Here is a 19,678-nt window from a genome sequence, read left to right as displayed (position 1 = left end):
AAGAATCATCTTCACCAAGGAGGCGAGGGACATCTTCAATAAGGACGAGTAAGGCATCATCATAAATGACGAGAGAGACATCCTTACCAATGACAAGAGAGACATTTTTATCAAAGGCGAGAGAGGCATCTTCATCAAAGACGGGAGAGACATCTTCACCAAAGACAGAAGAGACATCTTCACCAAGGACGGGAGAGACATCTCCACCAAGTACCGGAGAGGCATCTTCGCCAAGTACGGGAGAGACATCTTCACCAAGTACGGGAGAGACATCTCCACCAAGTACGGGAGAGACATCTTCACCAAGGACGGGAGAGACATCTCCACCAAGTACGGGAGAGGCATCTTCGCCAAGTACGGGAGAGACATCTCCACCAAGTACGGGAGAGGCATCTCCACCAAGTACGGGAGAGACATCTTCATCAAGTACGGGAGAGACATCTTCATCAAGTACGGGAGAGACATCTTCACCAAGTACGGGAGAGACAGCTTCACCAAGTACGGGAGAGACATCTTCACCAAGTACGGGAGAGACATCTTCACCAAGTACGGGAGAGACATCTTCACCAAGGATGGGAGAGCATCTTCACCAAGGACGGGAGAGACATCTTCACCAAGGATGGGAGAGACATCTCCACCAAGTACGGGAGAGACATCTTCACCAAGGATGGGAGAGCATCTTCACCAAGGACGGGAGAGACATCTTCACCAAGGATGGGAGAGCATCTTCACCAAGGACGGAAGAGACATCTCCACCAAGTACGGGAGAGACATCTTCACCGAGGACGGGAGAGACATCTTCACCAAGGACGGGAGAGACATCTTCACCAAGGATGGGAGAGCATCTTCACCAAGTACGGAAGAGACTTATCCACCAAGTACGGGAGAGACATCTTCACCAAGGATGGGAGAGCATCTTCACCAAGGACGGAAAAGACATCTCCACCAAGTACGGGAGAGACATCTTTATCAAGTACGGGAGAGACATCTTCACCAAGGATGGGAGAGCATCTTCACCAAGTACGGAAGAGACATCTCCACCAAGGACGGGAGAGACATCTTCACCAAGGATGGGAGAGCATCTTCACCAAGGACGGAAAAGACATCTCCACCAAGTACGGGAGAGACATCTTCATCAAGTACGGGAGATACATCTTCATCAAGGACGGGAGAGCATCTTCACCAAGTACGGGAGATACATCTTCATCAAGGACGGGGGATACATCTAAACAAAGGATGTGAGAGGCTTCTTCACAAAGGACGGGAGAGACATCTTCACCAAGGATGGGAGAGCATCTTCACCATGGACGGAAGAGACATTTCCACCAAGTACGGGAGAGACATCTCCACCAAGTACGGGAGAGACATCTTCACCAAGGACGGGAGAGCATCTTCACCAAGAAGGACGGAAGGGCATCTCCACCAAGTACGGGAGAGACATCTTCACCAAGGACGGGAGAGCATCTCCACAAAGGACGGGAGGGCATCTTCACCAAGGACGGGAGAGCATCTCCACAAAGGACGGGAGGGCATCTTCACCAAGGACGGGAGAGCATCTCGACAAAGGACGGGAGAGACATCTTCACCAAGGACGGGAGAGCATCTCCACAAAGGACGGGAGGGCATCTTCACCAAGGACGGGAGAGCATCTTCACCAAGGACGGGAGAGGCGTCTTCACCAAGGACGGGAGAGGCATCTTCACCAAGGACGGAAGAGACATCTCCACCAAGTACGGGAGAGACATCTTCACCAAGTACGGGAGAGGGCATCTTACCTATACATTTGGTGAACCCACAATACGCCGGTACACGGTTGGTACAGGATGTGGCAGGCACTATTTCAAACAGGATGTTATTTTGTCCCTTTAACCACTCATGCTAAAACATTAGTGTATTTGTAATTCAAGCTCATCGGATGTTATACAGGTGAATTTAGTATAGGAAATATTTTAAAAACAAGTGTTCTATTGTGAAAATTCATTTACTAATCTCTATTTTATTAATATAACTGACACAGCTTTGGAGTTCATTTTGCTGTAAGTATTGTTATTCTTGACAACGTGTTGTTGTCCCTATTTTACCATTTACTGTTTAAATTTATTAAAAGCATTTTCTGTACCTAGTATTGTAGCAATCAGACTTTGAACATAAAGTACATATTTAAATTAACGACAGTGAAATTAAAATGAAAAAATACACACACAAAAACTTTTAAAACAGCATCTGCATTTACAAAGTATACCGTCTGTTTATGGCAATGAATGAATGTCTCAAATTCAGTTTCGATGAGAAATGAAGGTCAAAACCATAGTATCATAAATTAAAAAGATCGATACCTCTTAAACTGACTTGAAATATCTATCAATGCAGGTATCTTAAACCGTTACGCATTGTACATGTATTTATATTGTTCTGATAACTATTTTCATTAAAATTATATATAAAAAACTAAATGGCTAGTATTATGTTGATCATTTGTACGAAAATTACAGAACAGAACAGAACAGAATTTATTACACGTAAACTAAACATTGTTTTGTGTTTCATATACATTTTAAATATATTACAATTACAATTATACAATGTAGTGTGAACTATTAAATAAATATTATAATCAATCTATGTTTAAGGATGAACTGGAATGGTAAATCACAAATCTATCAAACTATAATACATGTAGTATGCAGAACAGAACAGAACATATTTTATTACACGTTAATTTTACAGTTTTTTATGTTAAGTTTTCAAATATACAACTAAACTATGCAGTGAGAAGCCAGGAATAAAAAAGGATTTCCGACGCGGAGCCTATCATAATGATAATGTATTGTATATTAATTTATAGTGCGTATGAAGCTGTCACGTACGCAAATGTCCCGTATGTTTGAAATGTTAATGAAGTGTGCACAGGCGGATATGTCCCGTGTGCATGAAATGGGCATGGTCGGCTATGTCCCGTGTGAATGAGACGTGCACGGGTGGTTATGTCCCGTGTGAATGAAATGTGCACGGGCGGCTATGTCCCGTGTGTATGAAATGGGCACGGACGGCTATGTCCCGTGTGTATAAAATGGGCACGGACGGTTATGTCCCGTGTGTATGAAATGGGCACGGACAGATATGTCCCGTGTGTCTGAAATGGGCACGGGCGAGTTAGTCTCGTGTGTATGAAATGGGCATGTACGGATATCTTCTGTGTGTATGAAATGGCCCACGGGCGGGTTTGTCCCGTGTGTATGGAATGGACATGGGCGGCTATGTCCTGAGTGTATGAAATGGCACGGGCGGCTATGTCCCGTGTGTATGGAATGGGCACGGGCGGCTATGCCCCGTGTGAATTAAATGGGCACGAACGGCTATGTCCCGTGTGTATGAAATGGGCTAGGACGGATATCTTTTGTGTGTATGAAATGGGCACGGACGGATATGTCCCGTGTGTATGAAATGGTCTAGGACGGATATCTTTCGTGTGTATGAATTGGGCACGGACGGATATGTCCCGTGTGTATGAAATGGGCACGGACGGATATGTCCCGTGTGTATGAAATGGTCTAGGACGGATATCTTTCGTGTGTATGAATTGGGCACGGACGGATATGTCCCGTGTGTCTGAAATGGGCACGGGTGGGTAAGTCTCGTGTGTATAAAATGGACATGTACGGATATCTCCAGTGTGTATGAAATGGCCCACGGGCGGCTTTGTCCCGTGTGTATGGAATGGGCACGGGCGGCTATGTCCTGAGTGTATAAAATGTACACGGGCGGCTATGTCCCGTGTGTATGAAATGGGCACGGGCGGCTATGTTCTGAGTGTATGAAATGGGCATGTACGGATATGTCCCGTGTGTATGAAATGGGTACGGGCGTCTATGTCCCGTGTGTACGGAATGGGCACGGGCGGATTTGTTTCGTGTGTATTAAATGGGCACATACGGCTATGTCACGTGTGTATGAAAAGTGCACGGGCGGGTTTGTCTCGTGTGTATGAAATGGGCACGGGCGGGTTTGTCTCGTGTGTATGAAATGGGCACGGGCCGAGATGTCCAGTGTGTATGAAATTGGCACGGGCGGATATGTCCTGTGTGCATAAAATGTGCACAGGCGGATATGTCCAGTGTGTATGAGATGTGCACGGGCGGTAATGTCCTGTGTGTATGAAATGGGCACGGGCGGAGATGTCCAATGTGTATGAATGGCATGTTCGGATATCTCCTGTGTGTATTAAATGGACTAGGACGGATATCATTAGTGTGTATGAAATGGGCATGTACGGATATCTTCCGTGTGTATGAAATGGGCATGTACGGATATCTCCCGTGTGTATTAACTGGGCATGTACGGATATCTCCCGTGGGTATTAACAGGGCATGTACGGATATCTCCCGTGGGTATTAAATGGGCATGTACGGTTATCTCCCGTGTGTATGAAATGGGCATGTACGGATATTACCCGTGGGTATTAAATGGGCATGTACGGATATCTTCCGTGGGTATTAAATGGGCATGTACGGATATCTCCCGTGGGTATTAAATGGGCATGTACGGATATCTCCCGTGTGTATGAAATGGACATGTACGGATGTCTCAAGTGTGTATTAAATGGGCATGTACGGATATCTCCCGTGTGTATTAAATGGGCATGTACTGATATCTCCCGTGGGTATGAAATGGACATGTACGGATGTCTCAAGTGTGTATTAAATGGGCATGTACGGATATCTCCCGTGTGTATTAAATGGGCATGTACGGATATCTCCCGTGTGTATTAAATGGGCATGTACGGATATCTTCCGTGGGTATTAAATGGGCATGTACGGATATCTCCCGTGGGTATTAAATGGGCATGTACGGATATCTCCCGTGTGTATGAAATGGACATGTGCGGATGTCTCAAGTGTGTATTAAATGGGTATGTACGGATATCTCCCGTGTGTATTAAATGGGCATGTACGGATAAGTCCCGTGTGTATGAAAACGGCATGAACGGATATCTCTCGTGTGTATTAAATGGGTATGTACGGATATCTCCCGTGGGTATTAACTGGGTATGTACGGATATATCCCGTGTGTATGAAATGGGCATGTACGGATATGTCCCGTGTGTATGAAAACGGCATGAACGGATATCTCTCGTGTGTATTAAATGGGCATGCACGGATATGTCCCGTGTGTATGAAAACGGCATGAACGGATATCTCCCGTGGGTATTAACTTGGTATGTACGGATATCTCCCGTGGGTATGAAATGGGCATGTACGGATATCTCTCGTGTGTATTAAATGGGTATATACGGATATGTCTCGTTTTTACGGAATGGACAAGTATGGATTTGTACCTGTGTTCTTGAAATGGGCACTTTTCAGCGGTCCCGTTCAGGGTGTATTTAGTGAATCTGCAACTGTTATACTGGGTTAAACGTTGAAAGGAGGCATACTATTTTATATGTTTATAGCGGAAATAAAATGCAATAATGAATAATCAAGGATTAATTCTGAAATCTGATTCTTAACTGCTGAGTTTAGTTCTGTAGCAAAATTCTTTGGTATAACAAAACTGTTATAAAAGGCCAGATTTGTAAAGATGGGTGTCAGGTTTTATATTGTCATTTCGCCTCATTTACCCTGCGGCAGGACATATCACGAGATTTTATGTAACTGTATCTGCAATTTTTATGTCGTATAAGATAACATCATTTGGCTATCCTAATTGTTATTACTGGATCGGGTGTCCTTTAAGGGTGCGCATGCTATTGTCGCCCGGGGTTATATGAGCAATATTAGTTTAGTGCGTTTCACCAGGTTTGGAAGGTCATTCCAAGTATATTCTACCTTTGACGTATATACATGTATTAAAGTTCAAGTTTGACGATCCATATAAGAAAGACCCCGCTCTATGTGCATTGGACTCTAGCGTACGTTTTTGTTTGCTGGTGCATTCGTCGGATCAACGTAAAATTAATGAACATACAAAGTTTATGTTACCTTTTACAGCTGACACTAGTTTTAATAACAAATAAGCTTTATGAATGGACTATATATTATATATTTGGTGCGTTCGTCAGAATTAATTTAGAGTCGACCAGTGGCCGACCATTAGACATATGTCCGCTCTGGCACACAGAAGAGTCGATCAGTGGCCGACCATTAGACGCATGTCCGTTTTGGCAAACAGAAAAGTCGACCAGTGACCGACCATTAAGACACATTTCCGCTCTGGCACACAGAAGAGTCGACCAGTGGTCGACCATAACACAAATGTCCGCTCTTGCATACAGAAGAGTCGACCAATGGCCGAGTATTAGACACATTTCCTCTCTGGTACACAAAAGAGTCGACCAGTGGCTTACCATTAGACACATTTCCTTCCTGGAACACAGAAGAGGCGACCACGGGACGATAATTAGACACATGTCCGCTCTGGCACCCAGAAGAGTCGACCAGTGGCCGACCATAAGACATATTTCCTTCCTGGCACACAGAAGAGTCGACCACTGGACGATAATTAGACACATGTCCGCTCTGGCACCCAGAAGAGTCGACCAGTGGACGACCATAAGACACATTTCCTTCCTGGCACACAGAAGAGTCGACCACTGACCATGAGACACACACATATATATTATTTTTAACTTAAAGAACCACGTGCATGTACGTTTATTATATTGAAACTAAGAAAGTAAAATAATTACTACTTTGACAAAAGAAAGACTATTGTAGACTTCAATGGTGATGAAATGAATCTCTGATTTTATTCTTTTATACGATTTTATTTTGGTATCTGTAAATTAAACGAATCAACATTGATATCCTCCGCTTATCTCAAAATATTAGTAAGTTCGGAAAATTTCAAAAGCAAGATCACATAAACGTGATAATGCAGCCTTGTTCATGTTTCAATTTCCCGATACCAAATGCCCTTTTCTGTTTATTCTGCTTGACAAACGCCAAACGCCGTATCAAATTTAGTATGACTTGATCGTGCTTCGTTCAAAACCAAATTAATTCATGTTACTCTAGTTAATCTCGTTGTACGGCACATCTATAGCCCAGCCGTGCCAGTCGAGACCTGGCACCAGCGGGCGGCTATTGTTTTCTGGCGATTTACAGCAGATCGAAGGCCAATCAATCGATCATTTATCTCCCCACTGAGTGCCACCTCACGCCACTCATCTCACCGTGCCGTTCCAACGTAAACAGCCTGGGTAAACACCTCCAAGTGGCCACTCATGCTTGTTCACATGTTTTATAGTCATATTTTATATATGATACATATATCTTTCTATCAGATTTATACTTCGTGTCAAACTTTCCTTTCATGAGATCTTATATTTATATAAGCAAAAGTTTTTAGAACAGCGCCGGTTCTTTAAAAATCTAAAAAAGTAAAGTAATTTAACAAGACGCATGTTACACCTGTTACAGGAGTAGAGAACGGTGAAGCTACGACACTATTTATCTACCCGTGAAAATAAACAACCTTAGTACAATACACCACAGTCTTCAGTATCGGAACGAACGTATTATGCCCGGGGAGTCATACAGACTTGGAGATCTCAACGGCAGTTACAAATCGGACACGTCCTTGACGGAGAAAAAAGGACAAAACGGTGACAAAATGTACATTTCCACGGCAAAGGCGTTCATTCTCGCCTTCCTGGCAATCGCTGTCGCTGTCGGCGTCGGAATTATCGTGCATTTCGCGGGTGGCCGAACGCTGGAGTGTAACTGTGGGTTTCCGTCCACGGCCTCCCCCTCCGGTGGAAGTGGCGGCTCGACCGCCGCCTTGGAGCAGTGCAAGGACTGGGCTAGTGAGGGAATTGCATACATCTGTAAGTACAATATTTATAATCCAGTATGTTATTTTTTCCATCATTGCAAATATCCTGATCTTAAATAAGATACTTGAACTTGCATTCTTAGTACGTATATGTGCGTTTTGGTACACGTACATAAAAAATATATTGTTAAATAATAACGTGCATTTTTGGTACATGTACTTACATTGTTGGTACGTTAACAGACGTTGATGGTATGTGTACACACAATGTTGGTACGAGCATTGTTGGAACGTAAACGTGCGTTGATTGTACCAGTGCATGAAGTGTGGGTACGTGAATGTGCATTAATGGTGCGTGTACATACAGTGTTGGTACGCAAGCATGCATTGTGAGTACTTGTATATCCAGCGTGGGTACGCATATACGCATTATTGGTTCGCGTTCATGCATTGTGGATACACGTTCATGTATTGTATGTAAATGAACATGCAGGTGGGTTTTTAAACATAAATTGTGAGTACTTGCACAACGATTGTGGGTACGTCCACATGCATTGTGGGTACGTGGACACACATTGTGGGTACGTGTACATACATTGTGGGTACCTGTACATGCATTGTGGGTACGTGTACATGCATAGTGGGTACGTGTATATACATTGTTGGTACGTGTACATACATTGTGGGTACGTGTATATACATTGTTGGTACGTGTACATACATTGTGGGTACGTGTATATACATTGTTGGTACGTGTACATACATTGTGGGTACGTGTACATACATTGTGGGTACGTGTATATACATTGTTGGTACGTGTATATACATTGTTGGTACGTGTATATACATTGTGGGTACGTGAACATGCATTGTGGGTACGTGAACATGCATTGTGGGTACGTGCTCATGCATTGTGGGTACGTGTATATACATTGTGGGTACCTGTACATACATTGTGGGTACCTGTACATACATTGTGGGTACGTGTATATACATTGTGGGTACCTGTACATACATTGTGGGTACGTGTACATACATTGTGGGTACCTGTACATACATTGTGGGTACGTGTATATACATTGTTGGTACGTGTATATACATTGTGGGTACGTGTATATACATTGTTGGTACGTGTACATACATTGTGGGTACGTGTATATACATTGTTGGTACGTGTATATACATAGTGGGTACGTGTATATACATTGTTGGTACGTGTACATACATTGTGGGTACGTGTATATACATTGTTGGTACGTGTATATACATTGTGGGTACGTGTATATACATTGTGGGTACGTGTATATACATTGTTGGTACGTGTATATACATTGTGGGTACGTGAACATGCATTGTGGGTACGTGAACATGCATTGTGGGTACGTGCTCATGCATTGTGGGTACGTGTACATACATTGTGGGTACCTGTACATGCATTGTGGGTACGTGTACATACATTGTGGGTACCTGTAAATGCATTGTGGGTACGTGTACATGCATTGTGGGTACCTGTACATACATTGTTGGTACCTGTACATGCATTGTGGGTGCATTGTGGGTACGTGGACATGCATTGTGGGTACCTGTACATACATTGTTGGTACCTGTACATGCATTGTGGGTTCATTGTGGGTACCTGTACATGCATTGTGGGTACGTGTACATGCATTGTGGGTACATGTACATACATTGTTGGTACCTGTACATGCATTGTGGGTACATTGTGGGTACGTGGACATGCATTGTGGGTACGTGTACATACATTGTGGGTACGTGTATATGCATTGTGGGTACGTGTATAGGTACGTGTACATGCATTGTGGGTACATGTACATGCATTGTGGGTACGTGTACATACATTGTGGGTACGTGTATATACATTGATGGTACGTGTACATACATTGTGGGTACGTGTATATACATTGTGGGTACGTGTATATACATTGTGGGTACGTGTATATACATTGTGGGTACGTGCTCATGCATTGTGGGTACGTGTACATACATTGTGGGTACGTGTATATACATTGTGGGTACGTGTATATACATTGTGGGTACGTGTACATAAATTGTGGGTACGTGTACATACATTGTGGGTACGTGTACATACATTGTGGGTACGTGTATATACATTGTGGGTACGTGTACATGCATTGTGGGTACGTGTACATACATTGTGGGTACGTGTATATACATTGTGGGTACGTGTATATACATTGTGGGTACGTGTACATACATTGTGGGTACGTGTATATACATTGTTGGTACGTGTATATACATTGTGGGTACGTGTACATGCATTGTGTGCATGTGCATATACATTGTGGGTACATGTACATACATTGTGGGTACATGTTCATGCATTGTAGGTACGTGCACATACAATGTTTGTTCTTAAACGGGCATTGTGTGTATGTGGACATGCATTTTCGATACGTGCTTAAACATTTTGGGTACATGTACATACATTGTTGACATTTCTATTAATTTTACTTCACTTCCTTAAATACCCCATGGAGTAATTTAAATCAAAGTTAACCGCATGTATATTTAATGATTTGTTAAGTTCAAAATAGCATTTAGACAACCTATGTGTATGGTTCTAGGACAAGTAAGTAGCCAGTCATTTTTAAATTTGTTTTACTTACTGTGGCCGCACGGGGGAACAAGAAGTTAACAATAGTTCACATTTATGAGTACATATTGTCACCGTCCACATTAATGTTATATATATATATATCGAAAATGAACACTTAAATACATCCATTGGCAACGAAATTTGATATCTAAAAGGTTTACATAACTATTTTGTATTATCGTAAAGAGATTGAAATGTTGTATTTTTTATAGAGAAGGTACAGGCTTTTTGTATAACAACGCCTAATATCTGGAACTGTCAATATATGAAGGTTAAATAAAGTTTTATTTCAAGTCTGAAATTAACAATACCTCTTTTCTTCTGCATTTGTTTTTATGTGACATGATGTGAGGTTAGCCTTTGACATTGAATACCTTGCTTGACAAACTACACCTGACATTCAATCAATGTCCAACGTTAATTGTCGTTCTAGCTAGACAGTTAATGTTGAACGTTGTTTTGTCGTGCTGACAGTTAATGTCGAACGTTGTTTGTCGTGCTGACAGTTACTGTTGAAAGTTGTTTGTCGTGCTGACAGTTAATGTTGAACGTTGTTTGTCGTTCTAGCTAGACAGTTAATGTTGAACGTTGTTTGTCGTGCTGACAGTTAATGTTGAAAGTTGTTTGTTGTGCTGACAGTTAATGTTGAACGTTGTTTGTCGTGCTGACAGTTAATGTTGAACGTTGTTTGTCGTGGTGACAGTAAATGTTGAACGTTGTTTGTCGTGCTGACAGTAAATGTTGAACGTTGTTTGTCGTGCTGACAGTAAATGTTGAACGTTGTTTGTCGTGCTGACAGTAAATGTTGAACGTTGTTTTTCGTGCTGACAGTAAATGTTGAACGTTGTTTGTCGTGCTGACAGTTAATGCTGAACGTTGTTTGTCGTTCTAGCTAGACAGTTAATGTTGAACGTTGTTTGTCGTTCTAGCTAGACAGTTAATGCTGAACGTTGTTTGTCGTTCTAGCTAGACAGTTAATGTTGAACGTAGTTTGTCGTGCTGACAGTTAATGTTGAATGTTGTTTGTCGTTCAAGCCACACTTATTTCTAGTGGAAGTCAGTCACACTTATTAATCGTGGAAGTCATTCACACCTATTACTCGTGGAAGTCAGTCACACTTATTTCTAATGGAAGTCAATCACACTTATTACTAGTGGAAGTGAGCCACACTTATTACTAGTGGAAGTCAGTCACACCTATTATTCGTGGAGGTCAAGTGGAAAGTTAAAGAACTTTCACACGTTTTACTAGTGGAAGGTTACATATAGCCTTTCACACGTACTACAAGTGGAAGATTACAGATAGCCTTTCACACGTACTACAAGTGGAGGGTTACAGATAGCCTTTCACACGTTTTTCTAGTGGAAGGTTACAGATAGATTTTCTTAAGAACTACAGGTGGAAGGTTACAGATAGCCTTTCACACGTACTACAAGTGGAAGGTTACACATAGCCTTTCACACGTACTATAAGTGGAGGGTTACAGATAGCCTTTCACGCGTTTTACTAGTGGAAGGTTACAGATAGCCTTTCACACGTTTTACTAGTGGAGGGTTACAGATAGTTTTTCACACGTTTTACTAGTGGAGGAATACAGCTAGCCTTTCACACGTTTTACTAGTGGAAGGTTACAGATAGCCTTTCACACGTACTACAAGTGGAAAGTTACAGATAGCCTTTCACTCGTTTTACTAGTGGAAGGTTACAGATAGCCTTTCTCACCTACTACAAGTTGAGGGTTACAGATAGCCTTTTACACGTGCTACAAGTGGAAGGTTACATATATAGCCTTTCTCACGTACTACAAGTGGAGGGTTACAGATAGTCTTTCAACTAAAAGTTGAGGGTTACAGATAGCCTTTCACACGTTTTACTAGTTGAAGGTTACAAATAGCCTTTCACACGTACTACAAGTGAAAGGTTACAGATAGCCTTTCACACGTACTACTAGTGGAAGGTTACAGATAGCCTTTCACACGTTTAACTAGTGGAAGGTTACATATGATACACAAACTGTTATTTTGGGTTACCTTTAGATTCAATATAAGAAATATACACCAAGCTCCGAACATCGTTCAATAGATGAAATTGATGATCATATTAATAACCATCTGGTGATTGAACTAATGAGCAAGGCTTTATATGCCCCCTTCAGCGGCTCACTCGCTAGATGGTCTCGGAATTTGACTTAAAAATGTTAGATCTTGTCAAAAGTGAAGGAAAAGCCCATGCAAACACATGTGCATGGTGGAGATCTTTTACAATTTATTATACATTATTTCCCCATATTTGCTGGAGTTATATAAAAGAATGTTCAGTAACACAGATTACACAGGCTCGTGGAGTGAGGGTATAGCATCGCCAATAGTTTGAAGTTGTATCCCAAATTAACCTAACAATTATAAGGACATAAGCTGAAGAAATATATAGAGTAAATTTTCGAAATAGATTGACAAAAATGGCAATTAACCGTACGAGTTTTTAAATAATAAGTTGTTTAGAAAGGAAAATCAACCATTGTTGTATACTCATATCATTATTTTCAATCATTGCTTAAACACTAAATAATACAAACACCTATTAAGGCTTGATGTTGCACTTTATACAAGATTGATAGGATCTAACTGATACGCATACTGCAATAAACCTTCAGGTTTTATTAAGAAAGCTCATGTCAAACATATATGGCAAAATGAGCATAGCAGTTAACATATTACTAGTATACATATAAAGAGGCTTTGAAAATGAGCCTTTATCATACATACTTACATGTCATAGCATAAAGAGAAGAACATTATATTTTACTGTTGACTTTGCTTACAATTATTTCATGAATTTTCAAACTTAAAAACAGAAACATTCTTGGTTTAATTTCAGAACACGTCTAAATGACAATATATTTGGTGCACTATACTTGTTGTTATCAATTATGAAACGCTGTCTTTCGTTACTGAAACAACTACACCCCAACAAATAATGAATTTCGTTTCCAATACGATTATCCTTGAATTGGGCGCGATTTCTGGTAGAGTCACTTTGCCCCGGGCGATTTGTTTCCTACAGTACAATTTCCCATGCTTATGTTCCCATGGCTATGTGTTTCTGTGTTAAGGGTACACTAGCGACTCAGTTTGGGGGTGCAGTTCACTAGGGACAGCTGTCTACTGTTTTCGTCGATTTTGGGAGGAAATTGTTCATTAATGTACTACCCTGAACGTTCCACATTCAGTTAAATGCCAGTACCACGGATCAACTCGAGACCATTGCTTCTATAGTTGTAGCCATCGGCCCAGCCTATGAATTTATGGATGAGCCTCCTATTCCTTGTATACCTTCTGATAATGTATGTCTTTGATCTCTGTCCTTTTGTATTTTATATCAGTGTTCGTTTCAATACGTTGGCAGTCTATGCCTCAATGGTCTTAAAGTCAACAGTAGGCCTTTAAGTCACTGGAATTCTGGGCATCAATGGCATTTATGTCCGTGGAATTCTGGACATCGATGGCCTTAATGTAACTGTATTTCTTGGCTTAATGTCAATGGAATTTTAGGAATCAGTTTTTAAATGTCACTGGAATTTAGGGCATCAATGACATTAATGTCAGTGGAATTCTGGGCATCAATGGTCTTAATGTCATTGGAATTATGGGCATCAACGGTCTTAATGTCAGTGGAATTCTTGGCATGGCCTTAATGTCATTGAAATTCAGGGCACCAATGGTCTTTATGTCGCTGGAATTCTGGCTGTCAATGGTCTTAATATCACTGGAGTTCTGGGTATGAACTGATACACGTTTTGTAATTCATTGAAGCTGATACACACTATAAGTAAACTGATACACGTATTGTAATTAAGCGGACAGTTTTTCACTTTGTTTTCATGAAAACTAAATAAAGTATTCACAGTGAAGCAAGTGATTCATGTATCGTCGCATTTTAGTGAATACCTTAAGACACACAGACAACTGAAATAACGCCAACTAAGCTTTAAGTGTAACAGCATGAACAGCCAACGAATACAACAATCTGTGTGAAGGTTTTACGGAAACTTTGACAGACATGGTAACTAACAGTAAGGTATACAGTTAATAATGATGGTAATATTGATTGGTTGAATATTATGTGCGTGTTCTCACGCTGTAAACGTTGTATGAATACACTCACTGAAAGTGTTTCATTTTGACAAATAAATTTAAATTCACACTAGAAAATGCATATGTTTATGTATATTCCTATGCATTCTACAATACAGTGGTTTCAGACAAAGCCTCCTCTATAGGAATGTTAATGGAAGTTTAGAAGGTGTTTATTGCAACAACGTGATGACAACACAGGGCTCTAATGGTTGCCCTTTCCTGAGAAATACAAATAGCCGTGCGAGATAAATGACTTCTGGTCAGATGAACTCTGAACAACAGTTGGTCCTCATAAATTAAACACTCTCAGACAAACGAAATATCTAAATAAAAAACATTGTCAATTTTTTTACATGTTAATATTATTGTGTGTTTCACACATTGTGAATTCAATGCTGATTACGACAATACGTCTATTTTTTCAAATAAATGTTTTCAGAAGTGTCTTAAATAGATTTATCCTGATATCGCTTCATATGGATTTTGGATAAATGCATTGACATAATTGTTGTACTCAAAGGTCCATTTTGAATGTTAAAGGGGCTGTACTCCGAATGATGAAATAGCGAAAAAAAAAGAGAAAATTGTCGTACCACATAGTTTACAATTAATTTATTTCGCAGTTTTTTCGTATTTTTCCATTAAAAAAGATTACCAGGTATGTCTACCTAGTAGATTTCATTCCTTATGCGTGATTGGCTAGTCGATGATATCACGTTATAATACCAAGTTAGGTATATAGCTTAAATATTCCAACCGTGTAGGGTAAGCCTTCGTAGCACCGTTGATACAACACTGAGTTGCAATTTGGGCGACACCGGTTCAAACCCGGTCTCCGACTCGACTTTTTTTTACATTTTGGTATTATTTTTTTTACAATTATGATATCAAAGAGTGAAACATTTTATTCAATAATTGTCCTGAGATTTGTTACAGAAAAAAACTTTTTTTGGTGCCAATCTGGTGTACAGTCCCTTTAATGGTTAATCCAAACATCATTTTGCATTGAAACAATAAAAACATCTTTATTTCTTTAAATTGGACGGATCGATTGTCATTACATTTTCACGAAGTCTGAATTCATACATAAGACACCTATTTACTGTATTTTAAAGGAGATTTTCGTTTTTCAAAATGTTAATTTACGGAAAAAGCTCCTACATTTAAAGTAAACAGTAAAATAACCAACATTTACTTGAAAAAATATCGAAAATTGTTTAAATTTAATTTGTAAAAATAAAAATCGAAAAAGAAAAGGTAAAAAAACCCTATTACTTTTAAAGGATGAGAAACACACTCTTATTTCTACAACATGTGAAACACACTCTTATTTATATAGCATGTGAAACGCGCTCTTATTTATACAGCATGTGAAAACACACTCTCATTTATACACCATGTGAAACACACTCTTAAGTTATACAGCCTGTGAAACACACTCTTAGTAATACAGCAAGTGAAACACACTCTTATTTCTACAGCCTGTGAAACGCACTCTTAGTTATACAGCAACTGAAACACACTCTTATTTCTACAGCCTGTGAAACGCACTCTTATTTCTACAGCCTGTGAAACGCACTCTTAGTTATACAGCAAGTGAAACACACTCTTATTTCTACAGCCTGTGAAACGCACTCTTAGTTATACAGCAACTGAAACACACTCTTAAGTTATACAGCCTGTGAAACGCACTCTTAGTTATACAGCAAGTGAAACACACTCTTATTTCTACAGCCTGTGAAACGCACTCTTAGTTATACAGCAACTGAAACACACTCTTATTTCTACAGCCTGTGAAACGCACTCTTATTTCTACAGCCTGTGAAACGCACTCTTAGTTATACAGCAAGTGAAACACACTCTTATTTCTACAGCCTGTGAAACGCACTCTTAGTTATACAGCAACTGAAACACACTCTTATTTCTACAGCATGTAAAACGCACTCTTATTTCTACAGCCTGTAAAACGCACTCTTAGTTATACAGCAAGTGAAACACACTCTTATTTCTACAGCCTGTGAAACCCACTCTTAGTTATACAGCAACTGAAACACACTCTTATTTCTACAGCATGTAAAACACACTCTTAGTTTAACAACATGTGGAACACACTCTGATTCGTCTTGCATGTGCAACAAACTCTTAATTCTACATCATGTGAAACACACTCTCAGTTCTGCAGCATGTGAAACACACTCTTTTTTCTTGTATGTGCAACACACTCTTAGTTCTACAGCATGTGAAACAAACTCTTAGTTCTTCAGCACGTGGAACACACTTTTAGTTCTACAGAGTGTGAAACACACTCTTAGTTATACAGCAAGTGAAACACACTCTTATTTCTACAGCATGTGAAGCACACTCTTAGATTTACAGCACGTGAAACACACTCTTAGTTCTACAGCATGTGAAACACACCCTTAATTTTACAGCACGTGAAACACACTCTTAGTTCTACAGGGTGTGAAACACACTTTTAGTTACACAGCAAGTGAAACACACTCTTATTTCTACAGCATGTGAAACACACTCTTATTTCTACAGCATGTGAAACACACTCTTAGTTATACAGCACGTGAAACACACTCTTAGTTCTACAGGGTGTGAAACACACTTTTAGTTATACAGCAAGTGAAACACACTATTATTTATACAGCATGTAAAACACACACTTAGTTCAACAGCATGGAAAACACACTTTTAGTTCTACAGCATGTGAAACACACTCTTAGTTTAACAGCATGAAAAAACACACTTTTAGTTCTACAGCATGTGAAACACACTCTTAGTTCTACAGCATGTGAAACACACTCTTAGTTCTACAGCATGTGAAACACACTCTTAGTTCAACAGCATGGAAAACACACTTTTAGTTCTACAGCATGTGAAACACACTCTTAGTTCTACAGCATGTGAAACACACTCTTAGTTCTACAGCATGTGAAACACACTCTTAGTTATACAGCAAGTGAAACACACTCTTAGTTCTACAGCATGTGAAACACACTCTTAGTTATACAGCAAGTGAAACACACTCTTAGTTCTACAGCATGTGAAACACACTCTTAGTTATACAGCAAGTGAAACACACTCTTAGTTCTACAGCATGTGAAACACACTCTTAGTTATACAGCAAGTGAAACACACTCTTAATTCTCTAGAATGTGAAATAAACACTTACGACTATACTACTGGTATTGTTCGTACGAACTATGAATTTAGAATGCTAATGAAAATATACAGTATTTTTACAGCACCATACTTTAATCATGTTTTCAACTTTGTAAAGGCGTCACGTAGTCTCTTTGTATTGTGAAATAAATAAAAATAAATATCAGTTTAAAGCTGAGACATGTTTCATAAACACGAAGCCTTTACATTGTGTCTAACCTTGACTTTCTATCATTTGCGGTGTAAAGCCGATCTTTCTTCAAGCGTACATTCGTACAAAATCCATTTAATATCCATTTAATGGATCAAATATAAAACCCAGTATTTAAATATTGAGCCTGTTTTATTAACTAGAACTAAGTGGGTTGTAGTTAAGGTGCCCCAGTTCAAAACTAGGCTTTAAGAGCAAAGCATGGAGTCCAGTTAATGAGTTTAGCTCGACTCTAAAGCACAAAATAATGTAAGTAAATATGTGTTTCTTGACTGGGAACGATATGAGCTTTGCCAAAACGAAGGATTTTTTTGCAGAATTTAGTTTAAACAGTTTTTTGAAATGTTGCTCTCACATTCCTCTGTTGTATAGTGGGAGAGTCGTGATAAAATGATATGGGAGTCATGTATGGTCGAACACAAAAGCCTTGGTAATATGTTCCATGTGCCATTCTTATGTATTTATTAGTGTTCAATGCCCAGCCTGCCAACTATATATCGGTTAGAAAATCAAAACTCAATGCTTACTTCCTTATCGGTCAGTACGCATGCACGAACTTCTAAATAACTCACTTAATAAAACCATTTAATGACTAAATGGAAATAATGCGTTTTCGACTTTTGTAATCCGCTTATTGCATTTTTGGTTGTCAGAGCTTTTCTAAATGATTACATGTGAATCTTTTCGGTGATCCATTAGCAGAAGCATGATCCTGAATATTTATCACATCGTTTGTCTAATGGATGTATTATAACAGATCTAAAACGTTAACGAACTCCTTCAGTGGCCTCATGATAGTGTCTCTATATTATTGAAATATGGACTACTTCAAGATCATCGAGTATTTAATAAGTGACACTTCAGGCGTTGATTTCAAATATTGTACCTTTTACCGATGTTTACATATGTTAAATTTGGCAACGAGTTGGATGTCATTGTACCAACTTCTGAAGATCGTGCCGTTTATGTAAATACTTTCTAGACTATGGAATACAACACTTGACTTGTATGATATCTTATACTAGCTATACCTTGTTTCCGCTTGAATATAACCATCACGTATTTTTCTTAACTATAAATGAGTTACATAACAAGTATTGCTTCATAGGTAATATTATTAGATGTATGTATTATTGTATGATGCAATGCAAGATGTATCATTGTATGATGCATTGCAAGATGTATCATTGTATGATGCATTGCAAGATGTATCATTGTATGATGCATTGCAAGATGTATCATTGTATGATGCAATGCAAGATGTATCATTGTATGATGCATTGCAAGATGTATTATTGTATGATGCATTGCAAGATGTATCATTGTATGATGCATTGCAGGATGTATTATTGTATGATGCATTGCAAGATGTATCATTGTATGATGCATTGCAAGATGCATCATTGTATGATGCATTGCAAGATGTATCATTGTAAGATGCATTGCAAGATGTATTATTGTATGATGCATTGCAAGATGTATTATTGTATGGTGCATTGCAAGATGTATTATTGTATGATGCATTGCAAGATGTATCATTGTATGATGCATTACAAGATGTATTATTGTATGATGCATTGCAAGATGTATCATTGTATGATGCATTGCAAGATGTATTATTGTATGATGCATTGCAAGATGTATCATTGTATGATGCATTGCAAGATGTATTATTGTATGATGCATTGCAAGATGTATTATTGTATGCAGTGTTAATGTATGACGTATTATTGTATGATTTATAA

At 39.5% G+C, this 19,678-nt stretch overlaps 1 protein-coding gene across 4 annotated transcripts in view; it reads left to right on the top strand.

The window, feature by feature from the left end:
• The window catches only part of LOC128222483 (aminopeptidase N-like), a 114,458-nt gene that overhangs the window by 10,807 nt on the left and 83,973 nt on the right, over positions 1 to 19,678 (top strand). The window contains exons 1-2 of one of the 4 annotated variants that reach the window (XM_052931508.1): positions 1,791 to 1,926; positions 7,422 to 7,828. In XM_052931508.1, the coding sequence (XP_052787468.1) occupies positions 7,522 to 7,828 (307 nt within the window). In that variant the 5' untranslated portion in view covers positions 1,791 to 1,926; positions 7,422 to 7,521. Of the gene's footprint in view, positions 1 to 1,790; positions 2,037 to 7,421; positions 7,829 to 19,678 lie in introns of those variants that run through there. The other 3 variants (XM_052931505.1, XM_052931506.1, XM_052931507.1) reach the window with 3 other exon arrangements.

This window comes from Mya arenaria, chromosome 16 (genome assembly GCF_026914265.1).
Source record: "Mya arenaria isolate MELC-2E11 chromosome 16, ASM2691426v1".
Lineage (NCBI taxonomy): Eukaryota > Metazoa > Mollusca > Bivalvia > Myida > Myidae > Mya > Mya arenaria.
The sequence above is the reverse complement of the archived record's forward strand: the minus strand, read 5'-3'. Positions and strand labels throughout refer to the sequence as shown.